Source organism: Neovison vison, chromosome 13, assembly GCF_020171115.1.
Source record: "Neovison vison isolate M4711 chromosome 13, ASM_NN_V1, whole genome shotgun sequence".
Lineage (NCBI taxonomy): Eukaryota > Metazoa > Chordata > Mammalia > Carnivora > Mustelidae > Neogale > Neogale vison.
In genome coordinates, this window is record NC_058103.1 from 6,191,431 (window position 1) to 6,207,028 (window position 15,598).

Below are 15,598 nucleotides of genomic sequence, written 5' to 3' on the forward strand. Positions count from 1 at the left end.
TTCACTGGAAGCCAGGCTCTGGCCAGGCTTGCCCTGACCTTCCTTTAAGGGCGGGGCTCTGAGCGAGTGACTCACCCCAGGTCACGTGGCCAAGAAATGGCAGAGGGGATCGGGCCCAGGCCTCTGCTCCAGGCCTGCGTCTGAGCTCTGACTTCCTCTGTGTGTGTCAGTCTGTTGTCACCAGGCCTCGAGGGCGCTGTCGAGTGTGTTCTGGATTTCCTGCCTGTGCTGGAGCGCAGGCCTCCTTCCTGGAGGGTGGGCAAGGGCTTGGGAGGTGGCCTGGGATGGGTGCTGAGGCCAGACAGTCCTCACCTTGGACTTTGCCCTTTTAATCACTTTAAGGTGGACAGTTAGTGGTTTGGGTTTTTTTTTTTTTTAAGATTTATTTATTTGAGAGAGAGAGAGAGCACAAGCAGGAGGGAGCAGCAGAGGGAGAGAGAGAAGCAGGCTTCTTGCTGTGCAGGGAGCCCGATTCGGGGGCTCGATCCCAGGACACTGGGATCATGTCCTGAGCCAAAGGCAGATGCTTAGCGACTGAGCGACAGGAGCCCCATGTTTTGGGCGTCTTCACAATGTTGTGCAACCATCACCACCACTGTCTAATTCCAGAACATTCTCTTGGCCCCAGGAAAAAACCGTGTCCCCATTAGCCTACACTCCCCTTCCCCCGGCCTCTGAAGCCACTTGTCTACCTTCTCCTGTCTCTATGGACTTACCAACTCTGGACATTTCCCGTGGTCAAACAGTGGGTGACTTCTAGCATTGCCTTCTGTGTTTATTCTAGCTTCAGGAGAGGCTTTTCTGGAGTTCACCCTTGAGTTAAGCTGCTAGGGCTGGGGAGAGGGATTCCCCCAGGGCAGGGGTCTTCTGAGAGCAACTGGAGTGTTCTCTGTGGGCAGCTTGGATTAGAAACCACTCACTCTTGTTGTCCCCTCCCCTGTCTCCATTGAGCTAGCCCTTGGAACAGGTGGTCTTCAGTGAGGTTGGAATTCTTAATGAGGCATATGGAAGCCCCTCCAGGGGGCAGCTTGGCCCTGCATCCCTATGTAAGTGGGGACATGACTTGGCCTTTAAAGACCCTGGTCTAAGCCTGACCTTTCTAGAAGGAGAGAGGTATGGCTGGACCTGCCCTTAGGTCCTTCCTCCGAACCTTGGTGACCTGGGTTCTGCTCCGTTTCTACTTGGGCAGTCCTGGGCACTCCTGTCTCTCTTACTCAGCCATGGTAAATGGTGGTGTCTGTGTCATGGTTTCACCCAGAACCTGGGGGCCTGGATTTGCTCTTTTCAGTCTCCCATGGCCCGAGTGAGCCCAAGGACCCCCTGGCTTCCCTCCACCCCACATGGCCCTTTTCCTCAGCATCCCAGGGCACCCTGGTCCCTCCACCCTAGCTGCAGGCCGACGGAGAGGCATGGCGTATCCAGGCTTTGGAGACTCAACTGGGTTCAAGTCCCGGGTCTCTGTGAGCCTCAGTAGCCTCTGTGGAATGGGGGCTGGTTTTCTTAGCTGAGTGAGGCCTTGGCCTGTTGTGGTGCTATGCTAGGTGCTTGGCACAGAGCCGTGCTGGGAGCCTTCTGCGGTGTGAAGGCAGGGGAGGAAGACAGGATGGCATGTGCGGTGTCTGGTGCTGGGGCAGGGCCTTAGGCGAGGACTGGCCAGGGCAGGCTTCCGGGAGGAGGTGGGGGAACCTGGCCTCAGGTGCCGACTTTACGTGGAGGCCAGCACTGAGTCTGTGGCTGGAGCGGCATGAGGTCATTGGCCATGCCCTCCCTTCTGGGGATGTCATGGGCTCGGCCATGCCCGGGGCCCTGAGCCTCGCCTCGTACGAGGTCTTTAGTCGTGTTGAGGAGTCCACGTAGCTTTGGCTTCTCGGCAGGACGTTTGCAGTCTTCTCAAAGGCCCTGGATAGCACACGGTTTGTAGAGGCAGGTGCCAGAGCGGACGAGCCCTGTTCTGGAGCCAGGTGGCCCGGACTTGGTGGGGCAGCGGGCCCGTCATCAGTTTGCCGGTCTGTGCAGTGGGTCTCCCAGGCCCTGTGCCCTGGGCATGTTGGAAGGCTCACTCAGGAGGGGGTCTGACAGGATCCTGGCTAGAAGTGGGCTCGTGGTGCCCTGTGGCTCACCTGGGTGGGGGAATCCCATGGGGGGCCCCGAGGTGGGCAGACCCCCTCCCTGCAGGCCCGTGTGGGATGGTGAGCGGCGTCGGGTGGCCTCCTTGGCAGAGCAGGCCGGGGGCCCAGCTGCCCTCATCTTGTTGGTGTTTTCTTTTTGTCTCTCTGATGCTTCCCCGCTCAATTATTTACCCAGGGAATTTGGGCTTCTTCACTTGTGGTTTTGGCAAGGGCTTCACACAGATTTTTGCCCTGGTGGTCTCTTAGCCATTTAAGATAAACGGCCAAATCAAACGCAGGCCTTGCCGGGGAGTCGGGCGAGCCATGGGGCTGGGCAGAGGCAAGAGAGCTCCAGGCCCTGCGTCCTGGCTGTCAGATGGGGGAGGCGCCCCCAGGCCCTAGGCGTGAGGATGGGTACTGGGCAGTGCCAGGATTTTCTTTTGGGTGGGGGGGCGTTCAAAGCCTTCCGAATGGCCTTGGGGCTTGTGTGCTGTGTGCTTGAAGCTCAGGCTGCTGAGGATGACCGTGGGCTGGAGAGAGACACCGCTGGCCATCCTCCAGGCCCGCAGGTTAACCAGGGCCCAGGTGCTGAGAGGTAGACTGAGGTGTCCACGGCCTGTACAGCAGCCTGTCCTGATATAGCAGACAGTGGTGGCTTGGAGCTTCTCAGCTCCTCCAGAGGGGGGTGGACCAGGTTTTTGGGAATGAATCCCCAAAGGGAGCCAGCTCCGGAACCCTCCAGAAGCCTCCACGTGGTGGGTGGGTGGGTGGGGCTTCCCAGGTACGAGGGCTCTGACAACCTCTTTTGGGCCCCCCAGGGATGGGAGTCTGGTCCCAAGACAGCCCATCCTGGCAGCTGTGGAAGGAGGAGCCCACGAGGCCCCCCACCCACTTCCCTGGCCTCTTGCCCCCTGCCTGTGCCTGGTCACCTTCCTGTAGGGCCAGGCACCCTGGGGCCTCCCTTTCTGGAAGGGTGGCCTGCAGCCCTCTGCCCCGGGCCCCTGTCCCACACCCCGGGTCCCTTGTATGGTCCAGGGCCCGACTGACCAGTCTTTTTTATTGTTTTTTCTCCAGGGCCGTGCAGGCCTGCCCAGCTGCCAGCGACGGCCCCCATAGCTGCCTCCTCCCACCCTCACTCATCCGTGATCACTCCACCTCTGCGCACCCTGGGCGCTCTGCCGCCCTGCTTCCCCCTGCCGTGCTGCAGCGCGCGCCCGGTCTCGGGTGACGGGACTCAGGGTGAGGGTCAGACGGAGGCTCCCTTTGGATGCCAGTGTCAGTTGTCAGGTAACAGACGGCCGCGGTGGGGAGGGCGGGCTCCCAGGGATGGCGGGGTGTGCCCTGGTCCAGGCTGGCAGCTGCCTCTCCCAGGTGGGCCGGGCAAGGTGGGGCCCCAGGGAGGATGTGCAGTCGCACCCCTAAAGGCATTTTGGGGGGCGCAGGGGAAGTGGGGAAGCACGTCATTGTGCCCCTGTCCCCATTCGTCAGGGGGTCCCCCAACACGTCTGCCTGTTCTGAGTGTCTCACTCCCAGAATGCATTCCTGCAGCTTCCAAAGTTCATGTCTTTGGGCTGTTTGGCTAAAGCTTGATTGGATAACACTTAACATCTGAAGTTTTCTCCTGCCCTCGCCACTGCCGTCTCCTCCCCGCCCCAGTCACTGCCCCCCACCCTGCAGACAGCACTGGGGGGGAGACTCCCCGGCCGCCTGTGCACATAGCCAGAGCCGTCCAAAATGCCAAGTTTCTCTTTGCCAGAATGTGTTGCCTATTAACTTTGAAACAAAAAGAGTCGCTCTGAAGGAGACTTTCAGCTGTGGCCATGGGAGGGGGTGAAGCCTTGCGGGGTGCCTGTGGGCTAGGGCCATGCACGTCCCCACTGTGGGCCCCCTGGCAGGTCTGTGTGGCCGGCCTTCGTACAGGCGGACGCACGGGCAGCCACCGCACAACGCCCCCCACCTCTCTCTCCGGAAACAACCCAACTCCTGCTGGGGCCTGGGGTCCCTGGAGTTTGTGGGCACAGGCCTCCCATCCCAGCCTCTCCCCCTGAGGGCCTGGTGCCGGCATGCTAACACAGACACAGGCGGGGAGGAGTGCCCCAGGTCTGGTTTCCGGGCGCGGTCAGGAGAAGAGGTGGGGGGCTGTGCAGGGCTGGGGCCCATTCAGTTTGTCCCAGCTTTGTCACCAGGCCTGTTTGCAGGCTTTCTTTTGATTTGGGTAGTGAAGGGAAAACTATTTTTCTGGGACAGGTTTTGCTTTAATTGAAGCTGTCCCGACGGATGGTCTCTGGTAGAGACCGTCAGCTCTGCAGGAGGGCCAGAGCCTCACAGGCCTTCCTGCTGGTCAGGTGGCCTGCTGGTCAGCAGCTCCCGCTGTGGTGTATGGTGGCATCATAGTCCTGGGCTCATGCCTTGAATGCACAAAGCAAAGACTGAAACTGTCCAGGAAGGAGTCGACCCGCCAGCAAAGCGGCCGGCTCCCTGCCCCGGGCCGCCCGAGTGCCTGGAGTGACCGGAGCTCCCATCCCAGCTCTGCAGGGCTGCACTGTGATGTCTGCTTGCTGAGCGAGGGGTGCCTACTTGGTCGGGGTGCTCTGCCCTGCTCTCAGAGCTTCCTGTAATGAGTTCCGCAGCCTCCTGCCGCCGCCCGGGGGGCTGTGCTCTCAACGACCGTCCCGAGTGTTTCTGACTAGACTCAGGCAAGTTCTGTGGTACAGAAACATGATTCCCCCTGGCAGAGGTGCGCCCGGGGCTTCACTTAACCCTCTGTTGGCTCTGGTAGGCGCACGTCTGCCCTCAGCCACAGTGCCACCCCCTTCCTTCGAGGGCCACATGTGGAGGGCCTGTCCCGTGTGCAGGATTGCACCGGGCTTTCGGTGTGCATTCTTGAATTTAATTCCCATAGTGACCTTAGGAGGTAGGTTCTCTTCTCCCCACTTTGCAGAAGAGAAAGTGAGGCTTGGAGATGGGGTTCTCGTAGCCCACATTCAGTCATTCTTTCACGACTTTGGCGTTGCGCAAACCAAGGTGGAGTCAGGTACAGCGGGTCTGGCCCTCCTGCAGCTTGCAGGGGTGGAGACTGGGAGAGCGGGAATGGGTACCCGCGGAGATCATTCTTGAAAGGGGATGGAAGGGCAGAGGGGGGTTTGACCCTGATTTGGTCATCCGAAACCTGCTTTGCCTCTCGCATTGGCTCATCTGGTTTAGAGGCCCTCTAAGGTTTTAGAGCTTGATGCCATGAGGGCATAGAGTCTGTGAGCAGCCCCCAAATGCATGTTAGTGCCCAGGGAGGGCATCAAGGCAGGGTGGGGTCTGTTCTTGGGGTCTCTGAGACCACCCTTCCCAACCTTCCTTGGAGATCGCTCTTGGGCCTGTGACGCCAGGCCGATTTCTGGCGCTGTCCTGTTGGATCACTGTTGGATCCCCGTTAATTTGCCTGCCCCATACTTTCCGATCAGTTTCCTTACCTGAAGATACCCTGTTCTGGAGGTTTTTGTCCCTTTGTGGCTTCTGTCCCTGGCACTGGGCTGTTTGCTGAAGTGTTTTTAGTGCCTGTTTAATTAGTAGTTGGAATGGAGTCATTGAATTCGCAGTAACCCGTTAGGAAGAAGCAGTCCTCTGTAAAGACGGAGAGGGGCCGCCATCCTTACTTTGTTTTGTCTCTTTCAGATCAGGATGCACTGAACCTATCTCTTCAAATTAATACGGAAAACCCCGGAGTAACCGTGTTTCACACAGGTTAATTGCATGCCCGTGAAGGCATTCACAGTTATTTATAGAAGGATGTGATTTTATAGGGAGCAAGCCACACAGGTTTGTGTGTGTGTTTGTGTCCCGCTCTGGCTGGCGGCGTCCCCAACAGCCCTGCCTCCCAGGCCCTCCACCGCCGACCTCCTGATGGTCACGGTGGGGAGGGACTGGGGCTCTTCTTTGCTTTTTGACCCTGCTGAGATATTGGGAGGGCTTTGAGTCCGGGCGTTCCTGGAAACTGAAGTTTCTTCCCTGAGAAATTTCATGTAGGGACCTCTCCAGGGCACTGGTGGAGTGGAGAAGCTTGGGCTATGGTCCTGGCCCTCACTCCACCTGGCTGGTGACCTTGAAGGAGCCGTTCTCTCTCGGACATGTGTATCATGCGATACATACGTGATGTTTAAAAATGAGGCTTCACATTTGACTTCTAGAACAGATGATGTTGATGTGTTTCAGTTACTGGCTGCTGTGGACGACTGGGCACGTGACTTGGCTCAGGTCCCCAGAGTAGGGGTGGGGTGTTCGGAGGCCGGTTCAGAAACATCTGGGTCTTGGAAAGCTCTGAACCATTTCCCCTTTCAGGGTTTCCATGACTGTCAACATCCCCTGCCTGAATGAAGGGTGCTGTTCTGAATGGTTTTGTGACCTTGGGCAAGCTGTTTTCCTCCCTGTTCCTCAGTTTTCCCACCTATAAAATGGGAGCAGTGATAGTTCATGCCTTGAAAGCTTTTTTTTTTTTTTTAAAGATTTTATTCATTTATTTGACAGACAGAGATCACAAGTAGGCAGAGAGGCTGGCAGAGAGAGAGGAGGAAGCAGGCTCCCCGCTGAGCAGAGAGCCCAATGCGGGGCTCGATTCCAGGACCCTGGGATCATGACCTGAGCTGAAGGCAGAGGCTTTAACCCACTGAGCCACCCAGGCGCCCCCCTTGAAAGCTTTTTTGAGGATCGAATGAGGTTATACATCGCCAGGTTCTGTGACCCGAGCCTCATGCTGAGTGAGCCCTGTAGAAGTTCTGACTCCTGCTTGTGCAGAAGACACGGTTACCTGTCTGAAATTTTACATCAGGCTGGATCTACAGTTTCCATTCTTAAAGGCATTTAGCCTCTTGGCTGGCTCAGATCATGTACCGGCATTGTGAGGTGGAAAAGGAACCTAGAAACTTCATTGCATATTTAAAAGCCACAAATGGTCATCAGCTCCTGTGATTAATACATGTGCACGGTGAAGTTCAAGGTCTCAAGCAAGAACACACAGAATCCCAGCTCGGGGAAGTGGAAGTGTTTGGATTTAATAGAAGGAGTCAGTTGCAGTCATTAGTAGATGCTGAAATCACAGGGCAATCTTGTAAAGTTAAATTCAATTTACTTTTCTACTGAAATTGCTTGCTGTGTTATTTAACTAGTCTGGGGTTTCTTGGCATGGGTTAAAGGGACAATAAAGATAAAAGAATACCTGTAAGTAAATAGTAGGGTGTAACAGTAGAATCTATCGTGTTCCCCTCCTTCAATTATATCCCAGTGTTCGTTTGTGTTGGTTTTTACAACCGGAGTCATCCAATGGGACACTGTGGATTAGACCACCCCAGCTGTAGAAGCTTGATGCAATTAATACAGTCTGTCTGGAAAGTGGCCTTATTTCTGGAAGTTTTATGTTAATGATATGGTCTGTGCTTTGCACATTTCATACCAGAACAAGAAGCACGCTGTAGTTTCATTCTGAACTGGGTTTGATTAACACTGGAGGATCAGCGGGAAGCCAAAGGGTGATGCTGCCCGAGATGCAGGGGCTCCCCAGTAGGGCATGAGAGCCTCCGTGGAGACTCTGGAGGGAGGGGTGAGTATGGGCAGCGGGAAGAAGCGAACTGAGTGTGGATGAACGTGTGTGGACAGAAGCCCTCGGTCTGGGGAAGGCTCAAGACGTGCTCCCGTAATTCCCTCGGCAAAGTCATGTTTGCTGTGAGTCTTTCGGGGTTGACCAGGTTCCAGCGTCAGTGGGGGTTGGCTCACTGGAGGAAAAGCGCTCTCAGGAGAGTCATTAAAAATTTAAAGAGTCATCTGTACACCTCGCGATGTCTGCATTGCCAAGGGGGCTGGTGGTCCGGCATTTACCACCCATGGGTGATTCTCGCATGCCTGTTCAGTGGATTCTGCTCAGTGTCTGCCTGCTTTGGGGGGTCACACCACTGCAGAGACCGCTCTGGACCACCTATCTGTAGAACCCAGGTGCCCCCTTTCGTGATTGAGGGAGGTACCAGGAGAAGCCACCGAGCACGGCCAGGGCCCCGGGACAGAGGAAGCGACTCTCCAGGCTGCTGGAGGTGGCACAGGGCAGCAGGGCTTGGGGAGGACTCCAGGAAAGCCGACGGTCCCGGAGTCCTATCTGCTCCAGCACTTACGGGGCTGGGCGCCGCGTTTCCAGCGGGCCAGAAGGAGGGCAGTGCTGCCTGCTGGGGGGCGGGGACGATGCAGGGGCACCTACCAGTGTGACTGTCCTTGGATAAAAGGGGTCCCAGCAGTGTCCCGGAGAGGAGACCACTGCAACCATGCCAGATTCTGTTTCACTCCGAGCCGGCCCTTCAGACGTTCTGAAGGCAGAGCTAAATCAAAGAATTCTGTTCAAATCCGTACAAGATGTTGCTGTTTTTCTGCTCTGACAGGAGAGGCATTTGGAAGTGCAGTTTCTTTCTTTCTTTCTTTTCTTCCTTCTTTCCTTTATTTTTTTTTTTTTTATAGCTGTCTTAAAAAGGAGTTTGACTGTTCAGCACAGCTGGTGCTTATTACATTATGCACTAGCAATAAAATAGCATGTGTAATTAATTTTTAATGCAGCGCTGGATGCAGGGCCTTAAAGCAGTTAGTGGATGTGAGGAACCAGCACTGGCCACCGACATCAGAGATCCCGGGGCAGGCGGCTGCGTTCTGCCACTTTGAAGGGGATCTGAATGTGGCAGAGGAGGCTGGGGGACCTCCACGTGGCGTGCTGCGGAGTAGTCCAGAAGTGGGTTCCCTCCAGGTGACCTGTGGCTTCAGTTTGTCTCTCATGACCTAGGGCCGGGGCGTCAGGAGATTACCCCATGCAACCCCTTCGTGATCTAGATGGGGTTGCTGAGACGGACACTGTGACATGGGCCCTGTGCCCTTTAGGGCTCTGCCCGCCAGGCCAGATCACCCCCACCTGAGTTCAGGCTGGGGGCTTGGCCTCCAGCTACAGCCACGTGAAGCACACAATCTGATTTGGCAGCAGAGTCTTTGCTCGGAGGAGCCCTGCACGTTTAGCTTCTTGGACCCTCAGTTTTGCCATCTGTGGTTGGAACACGCCTCCGTGTGTCCTCGGTTTGAGACGTTCCGTGGTTGTGCTTGGATCGTTGGCTGCCCCATCCCTTCCCGGGGCTCTGTGGATGGGTTCGTGTTTGAAACGAAATGTCACTGTGGACACATGCTGCTGGGAGAGGCCTGGAGGCACTGTGGGAAGTTGCAGAGTTGAGACTGTGCTTGGTCCCTGTCCTCAAGGTACCTGGGTATGATTGTGACTTCTGGATGGCCACCTCCTCTCCCCAAGCCTCAGTTTCCTTCCGTGTGAACTGGGGACACTGGAAGTACCCGCCCGTCGTCCCTGCACTGGAGGTTCTGCTGAATGGCCACTGCGTCGGGGAGGCCATCGCTGAGCACCAGCGCGTGGGGAAGCAGAGGCGGTGGGAGGTGTGAGAGGCACGGAGGACGAAGCTGGGCTCTGGAGAAGACGTGGGTCCCCCCGCCCGATGCCTGAAGATGACGACTTGGCTGCCATCCCTTTGCAAGTTTGCTGCCCGGGAAATCACCACTGTCGCGGTTCCTGCAACTTGCCGGGGTTTTTCTGCAGGCCTACTATGTGCCAGCACTGTCCTCGATACTTTGCACACTTTGCTCATTCCGCTCCATCCTCTTAACTCCCCTAAAAAGAGGTGGTCTCCCTTTCGCTCATGAGGATCTTAGGGCTCAGAACTTGCAGCTCTGCCCTCCTGGCTCAGAATGGTCTCCGAATGGCTCAACCAGGGGCATTGGAAATGCGGCTCGCTCGAGGAAGCCAGACCATATTCAGACATGGTCCTGGGAGGGTCCCTATGGTCTTTGTTCGCCAGCCATGCTGCTGCCTAATCTGGGGCAGGACACGGGGGTCCAGGAACGAGCTCAGCAGGGTTCTTGCCACGGTGGCCGGGCTGGACAGGAATGCTTTCTCTGCAGAAGAAAATTGAAAGGACTGAGCCTCCCGGAGCAGGGAGGGTTCTACAGATCCTCTGAGGTTTTCTCGATGGAGAAGGTGAGGCCGGAGGTTGGACAGCTTCTTGCAATGTGTGACCAGTGACAGACGTGGGTATGGGTGTCAGCCAGATGTCTGCTGACCTGGCGAGCCTCCTCCAGCTCGGGGCACCCCTGTGGGGTCCAAGTTGTGAGTGACTTATGAGGACCCAGAGAATCAATCTTTAGTCCTCAAAAGGGAACTCTGGCACAAAAGGAGAGGCTTGGGGCACTAGGGAAGATGTTCTCATCTCCTCCCCCTCAGACTGGGTTTCTGGGAGGCAGGGACCTGGCAGATGTCCTTATCACAGCCTTATTGCAGGTCCCTGTAACATGGGTTTACCGTGTCTCCAGGGTTCCAGTGACCGGCTTGGGAAATGCTGGTGGACGGTGAAGACCCAGGAGAGGTGGAGTTCATGTCTCTGAGAGAAAGAGGAGACACAGAATGCTCTCAGTCACCTCCTCACTTTGTGTGTGTGTGTGTGTGTGTGTAAGATTTCATGTCTAAGCAATGTCTACACTCAACATAGGGCTTAAACTCACAACCCCGAGATCAAGAGTCACATGGTCCTCCCACTGAGCCAGGCCAGTGCCCCACCTTCTCATTTTTTGCACAGAGTCCTGTAGAAGCAATTTTTCTTCACTGGAGAGAAACATATTTTGGTTCTCCTTAAAGCCTGAGGTGTTCCTGGTGTCTTTTTTTTTTTTTTCCTTGATGGTGGGAACAAAATGTACTTGACTTTTTAAACCCGAAGGCTGGGCAAGGGGGAGGGGCTGTGTGCTGTACATATTTCACAATCAAACCCAAATAGTCTAAACCATGAAATATAGTTTATCCAAACATAATCAAGGCTGGCCAATTTAATCCAGAAATCAGTGGGGAGAAACCGTTGGTGGGCAGGGGTCCCTCTGGGTGGGATTTCACACATAGCCTGCCCTCACACCTTGGTGGGGGCGCTGTTGCCTGCTCATCGCTTCAGGCCCCTCCTTAGGGGCTGGCGTGTGACCGTGGTGTATGGTCAGCGGGCGTGGAAGCATCAGCCGTGGCTCTAACTCTCGCACCAGAGTCTTTCTTACACTTGGCAATGGGGCCACCAGGTTATAGTCATGTTACCATTTCTGTGCCCCTACTGTGTGTCAGGCAGGCCCTCTGCAGGGGCCTTCCAGATATTGAGGCCTCCCATCACCTTTCTTAGGAGGTCACCTAGTCTGTCCCTCACAGGCAAGGAGACACACCAGAGAGGTGGTGGAGTGTGCCTGAAATTGGGCAGCTGGTGGACAGTAGAGGTGGGATTTGAACCCGGGTTTCTTTGGGTCTGGGGGATACAGCCTGCTCCTAACCTTGCTCTCTGGCTCGCGGACAGCTTCCTGCTGGCCTTCTGCTTGGCAGGTGTGAGTGGGAGCCCCGGAGGGAGAGGCATGAGTGGCTGAATCCCAGGGTGCTGCACCCCCGGAAAATAGAAGGCCAGGACTCGATTTCAGTGGAAGGAGTCAGAGGGCTTAGAACTTCTTGAAAGAGGTTAATGTGAAAACAGAGCCACTGCCTGCAGAGACAGGGGCATTTGGAATCTTTTCATAAAGCCAGACATTTTTAATTACTGCTTTATTAATGGGAGGTGAGGAACGGCCAATGGGACAGGCCCATGGGGTGCACAAGTTGACCCTTAGCTCTGTACCTGGCTGCCCCCCCAATGCACACTCTGCTCGAGTTTCCTTGTGCTTTATTAACAGGTGCCTCCACGTCTTGATTTGATAGTAAAGGAGCCATTGCCCGAGGGCCTACCGGGCTCTGCGTGCACCCTCTCCACAGATGCTTTCTCGCAGCGGTGTGAGGATAGGGCTCTTGGATTTTTTTTTTTTTTTTTGGTCCTGATGTAGTACACAAAAGTCACCCTTCCAGCCATTTTTGGGTGACAGTTCAGTGACATTAAGTACCTTCCCGATGTGCTGTGCTCTGCTCTCACCACCACTGTCCATCTCCAGAACTTCCCGGTTACCCCAAACTGAAGCTCTCTCCCCGCGAAGCGCTAACTCCCCGTTTCCCCCTTCCTGCATCCTTCTTCCTGCCCCTGCGAGTTTGACTCTGGGTGTCACACGACGCATCAGACGGTATTTCTCCCCTGAGACTGGCTCGTTTCACTGGGCACAGCGAGTTCAAGCTTCGTGCATGCTCTAGCCCGTGCCACGATGCCCTTCCTTGGAAAGGCCAAATGATGTCCCGTCTGGTGGGTACGCTGCTGTCATGTGTGTCCGTTTGTCCTGGGATGCACACTTGTTCGTTCCCGCCCTGTGGCCGCTGTGAACCGTGCTTCTATGGACAGGGTGTGCAGCTCCTGGTTTGAGACCCTGCCTTCAGTGCTCGCCGTGTACACCAGGGGCGGCATGGCTCGACCACGTGGTCATTCTGGTTCTGACTTATTGAGGAAACGCCCACCTCTTTCCCGAAGCAGTGGCCACATTTTATGTTCCCGCCGCAGTGCTCCAGAGTCCCGGTTTCTCGCGTCCTCCCCTGACCCCCCGAGACTCAGGGATGTGGCTCACCACTGGCCCCAGCCTCATGAGGGTCCAGAAGGGAACCGGCTCCTGCTGAGCTCGGACGTGGTGCCTGTGGCCGGGCTCCAGTGTGTCCATCTCACTCAGGACATTTCCTTTACAGGTCTCACCCTGGGGTAAGGGTCCCTTGCGTCTCTCCTAAGTGCTTCCCAGTGACGGCCTGTCTCCCAGCCTGCTGCTTCCTAGCAGTCAGCTGAACATTTTGCTAGCTTGAGAGTTTGGGGAAGAAAATTCTGCAAGCGGACAATTTTCACTTTCCTTTCTGCTGTGTCCTTTGGGTGACGGTTTGGGCTTGGTTTAGCAGAAAGAACTGTGTCCTCGAGAACCAGAACACCTGCGAGCAAGGACTAGCTGGCCGGTGTCCTGGGTCCCACCCCTCTCTGGGTCCCACCCAGAGCCTCTCTGGGTCCCTGTCCCCTGGGGATTATCATGCCGTCCTTGGCTTCCCAGCCGGGCTGGGAGGAATTGGACAGGGGGCATCCTGAGTTGGACTGTAGTGTCTGCCTCTGTGATCACATGACCTCGGGTCCTTTGTGCCAGAGGGAAAGTAATCATGGGACTGCAGTAAGGACTATTCTGTGAGGCTGTGATTTCTGTTGTCCTGTGTTAGTTCCTCGGGCTGCCACAGCTGATGACCACTGTCACCTCACAGTTCCGTGAGGCCGCAAGTCCAAACTCAAGGGGCCGGCAGGGCTGTGCTCCCTCTGGAGGCTCCAGGGGGAGAATCTGTTCCCGGCCTCCTCCAGCTTCTGGTGATCTCCTGGCATGCATTGGCTGTGACCACATCTTCTAGCTCTGCATCTGTAGTCATGGCCTCATCCTTGGGACCTGTCTTCTTCCCACAGTACAAGAACAATGGTTATTCCATTTAGAGCTCACCCGGATAATCTAGAATGATCTTATCTCAAATCCTGAACTTAATTATCTCTGCCACTGTCCTTTTTCCAAATTCGGCCACAGTCATAGATTCCAAGGATTTGGTTATGGACGTGGGGCTTCGGGGGTGGGGGGTGGCACTCTTCAACCCACAACATACGCCTTGCTGGATTGTAGGCCCCTTCAGGGCAGGAATCCCAGTTTGATGTCCTCTGTGAACAACCCAGGTTTGGGTTAAGGTATATACAGAGGATCACCCAAAAGAATACTGGGTTGGGCTTGAGCTGGTCTCCAACAAGATGGCCAGACGTTCCTTGTCCCAGTGATTTTCAGATGCTGTCACCTTGGGGCAAAGCTCAGACCTCTGTGTTTATGGAAGGTTGTGTGCCCCTCCTCCCCACCAATCCTACCCCTGTGCCAAGTCAGAACACAATTATTAACGGAGTGGGGGGTGGCTTTAAAAAAAAGTCTGCGGCGATTATTATGAGAAAAAATTAGCAGAGTTGAATAGGAACTAAAAATAGCCGGACACATACTTGCCTATAATCTATTTTCTTAAAGAAAATATAATTATTTTTGTAAACTGGCTCTGAGAAGCCAGGAGTATTTTTAGTCTGCATCTTCTAAGACGTGCATCTTTTCAGGAAGAGCATCTCGGAGCCCACTGGAGTGTGACGTCACCAAGCCAGGCGGCGGAGGCTTGCAGAGCAGGGGAGGGGGTGGAGTCAGAGGGTCAGGACACGGTCCTGGGCCCTGTTTTTGCTAAGCGTGTATTTCACTGAGGAGCGGCCACGAGCGGATGGACTGTGGCCCCTGTGGGTTACCTGGGGTGTCCCCGCCACGCCTGATCAGGTGGCTGGTAGCCCTGGGAGGGCTGCAGCTGGTTCACCTTGGGGACGCGGCCATCGGGAGTTCCTCTGGGCAAGGCTGAGCTGCGTTGCCCTCCGCGCAGGATCTGGGTCTGAGTGGACCTGCGAGAAATAGCCAGGACTTGAGGGAAAACATTCCATGGCTTTTTTATTTGGAGCCAAACATTGCCTCATGTAATTTTCTCCCTGGTTTTTCCCATTGCCTCTGCCAGGGTCCTTGGGCCTGGCACAGACCCCGTAATAAAAGGCCCTGTGTGTTTGTGTGTTTACATGTGAGTATTTGTGTGTGTGTGTACCTGTGAGCGTGCATACGTATGTGTGTGGGCGTGTGAATATATGTGTGGGCACGTATTTGTACACGTGTCTGTGGGGGGGGTCCAAGCATATGCATGTCTTCATGTGTGTATGCTGTGTGTTTGTACACGTCAGTGTTAACTCGAGCGTGTCTGCTGTGTGTCTGTGTTTGTGTGTGCACGTGTGGTGGCCGAGGGGAATTATCGGCACAGCAAGGGTCTCCTCCCCCCTGCCCAGTGCAGGGTGTTTATGGCAGAGGCCCTTTGATTATCTTCCTCCCTGAACTTTGTAATTCTCCCCGGATTGCGGTGTGCAGCCGAGTTTCAGTACCGCGGCCTGCTGAGAGGTTTTGAGGGCGAATCTCTCTCTGGGGAAGAATTGTCCCCTCACTACCTTCTAGGGGAGGCCGCATTCACTTGTGTACCCCAGTTCACAGTCCTGGAAAACGAGCCCAGTGCGGGTGTGACCCACCCCGGAGTGCGTGTGCGAGGGCCGCTGGCTTAGCAGCGAGGCGGCTGGTCTGAAATCCCGGCTCTGACACCTACCAGCTCTTTGACCTTGGCGAGTGACCTAGCTTTAGGAACCTCAGTTTCCCGGTCCGTATGATGAGGGGGCTGCCACTTAGTGGGATAGGTAGCACTTGGCCAAACATTTCCTGTGGGCTTCGTCCTCAGTATCCCTCATCCCAACTCTGCAAGGAAGGCACTGCCATTCCCATTTTATAGATTGGGAAACTGAGGCAGTCTGACTTCAGGGCCCTTAAATGTCCCATCATGCTTGAAACCCTTTCCTGGTTCCGTTATGCCACCTTCAGCAGCAGCTGATGTACCAAGGTGGTGAGTATTGGCAGGTATTACTATAACATTTTTATTG

The 15,598-nt window shown here is 55.4% G+C and overlaps 1 protein-coding gene across 4 annotated transcripts in view; it reads left to right on the plus strand.

Moving 5' to 3' along the window:
* The window catches only part of BCL11B (BAF chromatin remodeling complex subunit BCL11B), a 93,738-nt gene that overhangs the window by 36,196 nt on the left and 41,944 nt on the right, over window positions 1-15,598 (plus strand). For 2 of the 4 annotated variants that reach the window (XM_044230565.1, XM_044230566.1), the window contains exon 3: window positions 3,183-3,395. The exons of the other annotated variants lie outside the window; for them this stretch is intronic. In XM_044230565.1, coding sequence (XP_044086500.1) covers window positions 3,183-3,395 — 213 coding nt within the window. The remainder of the gene's footprint in view (window positions 1-3,182; window positions 3,396-15,598) is intronic. 4 annotated transcript variants of the gene reach the window in all.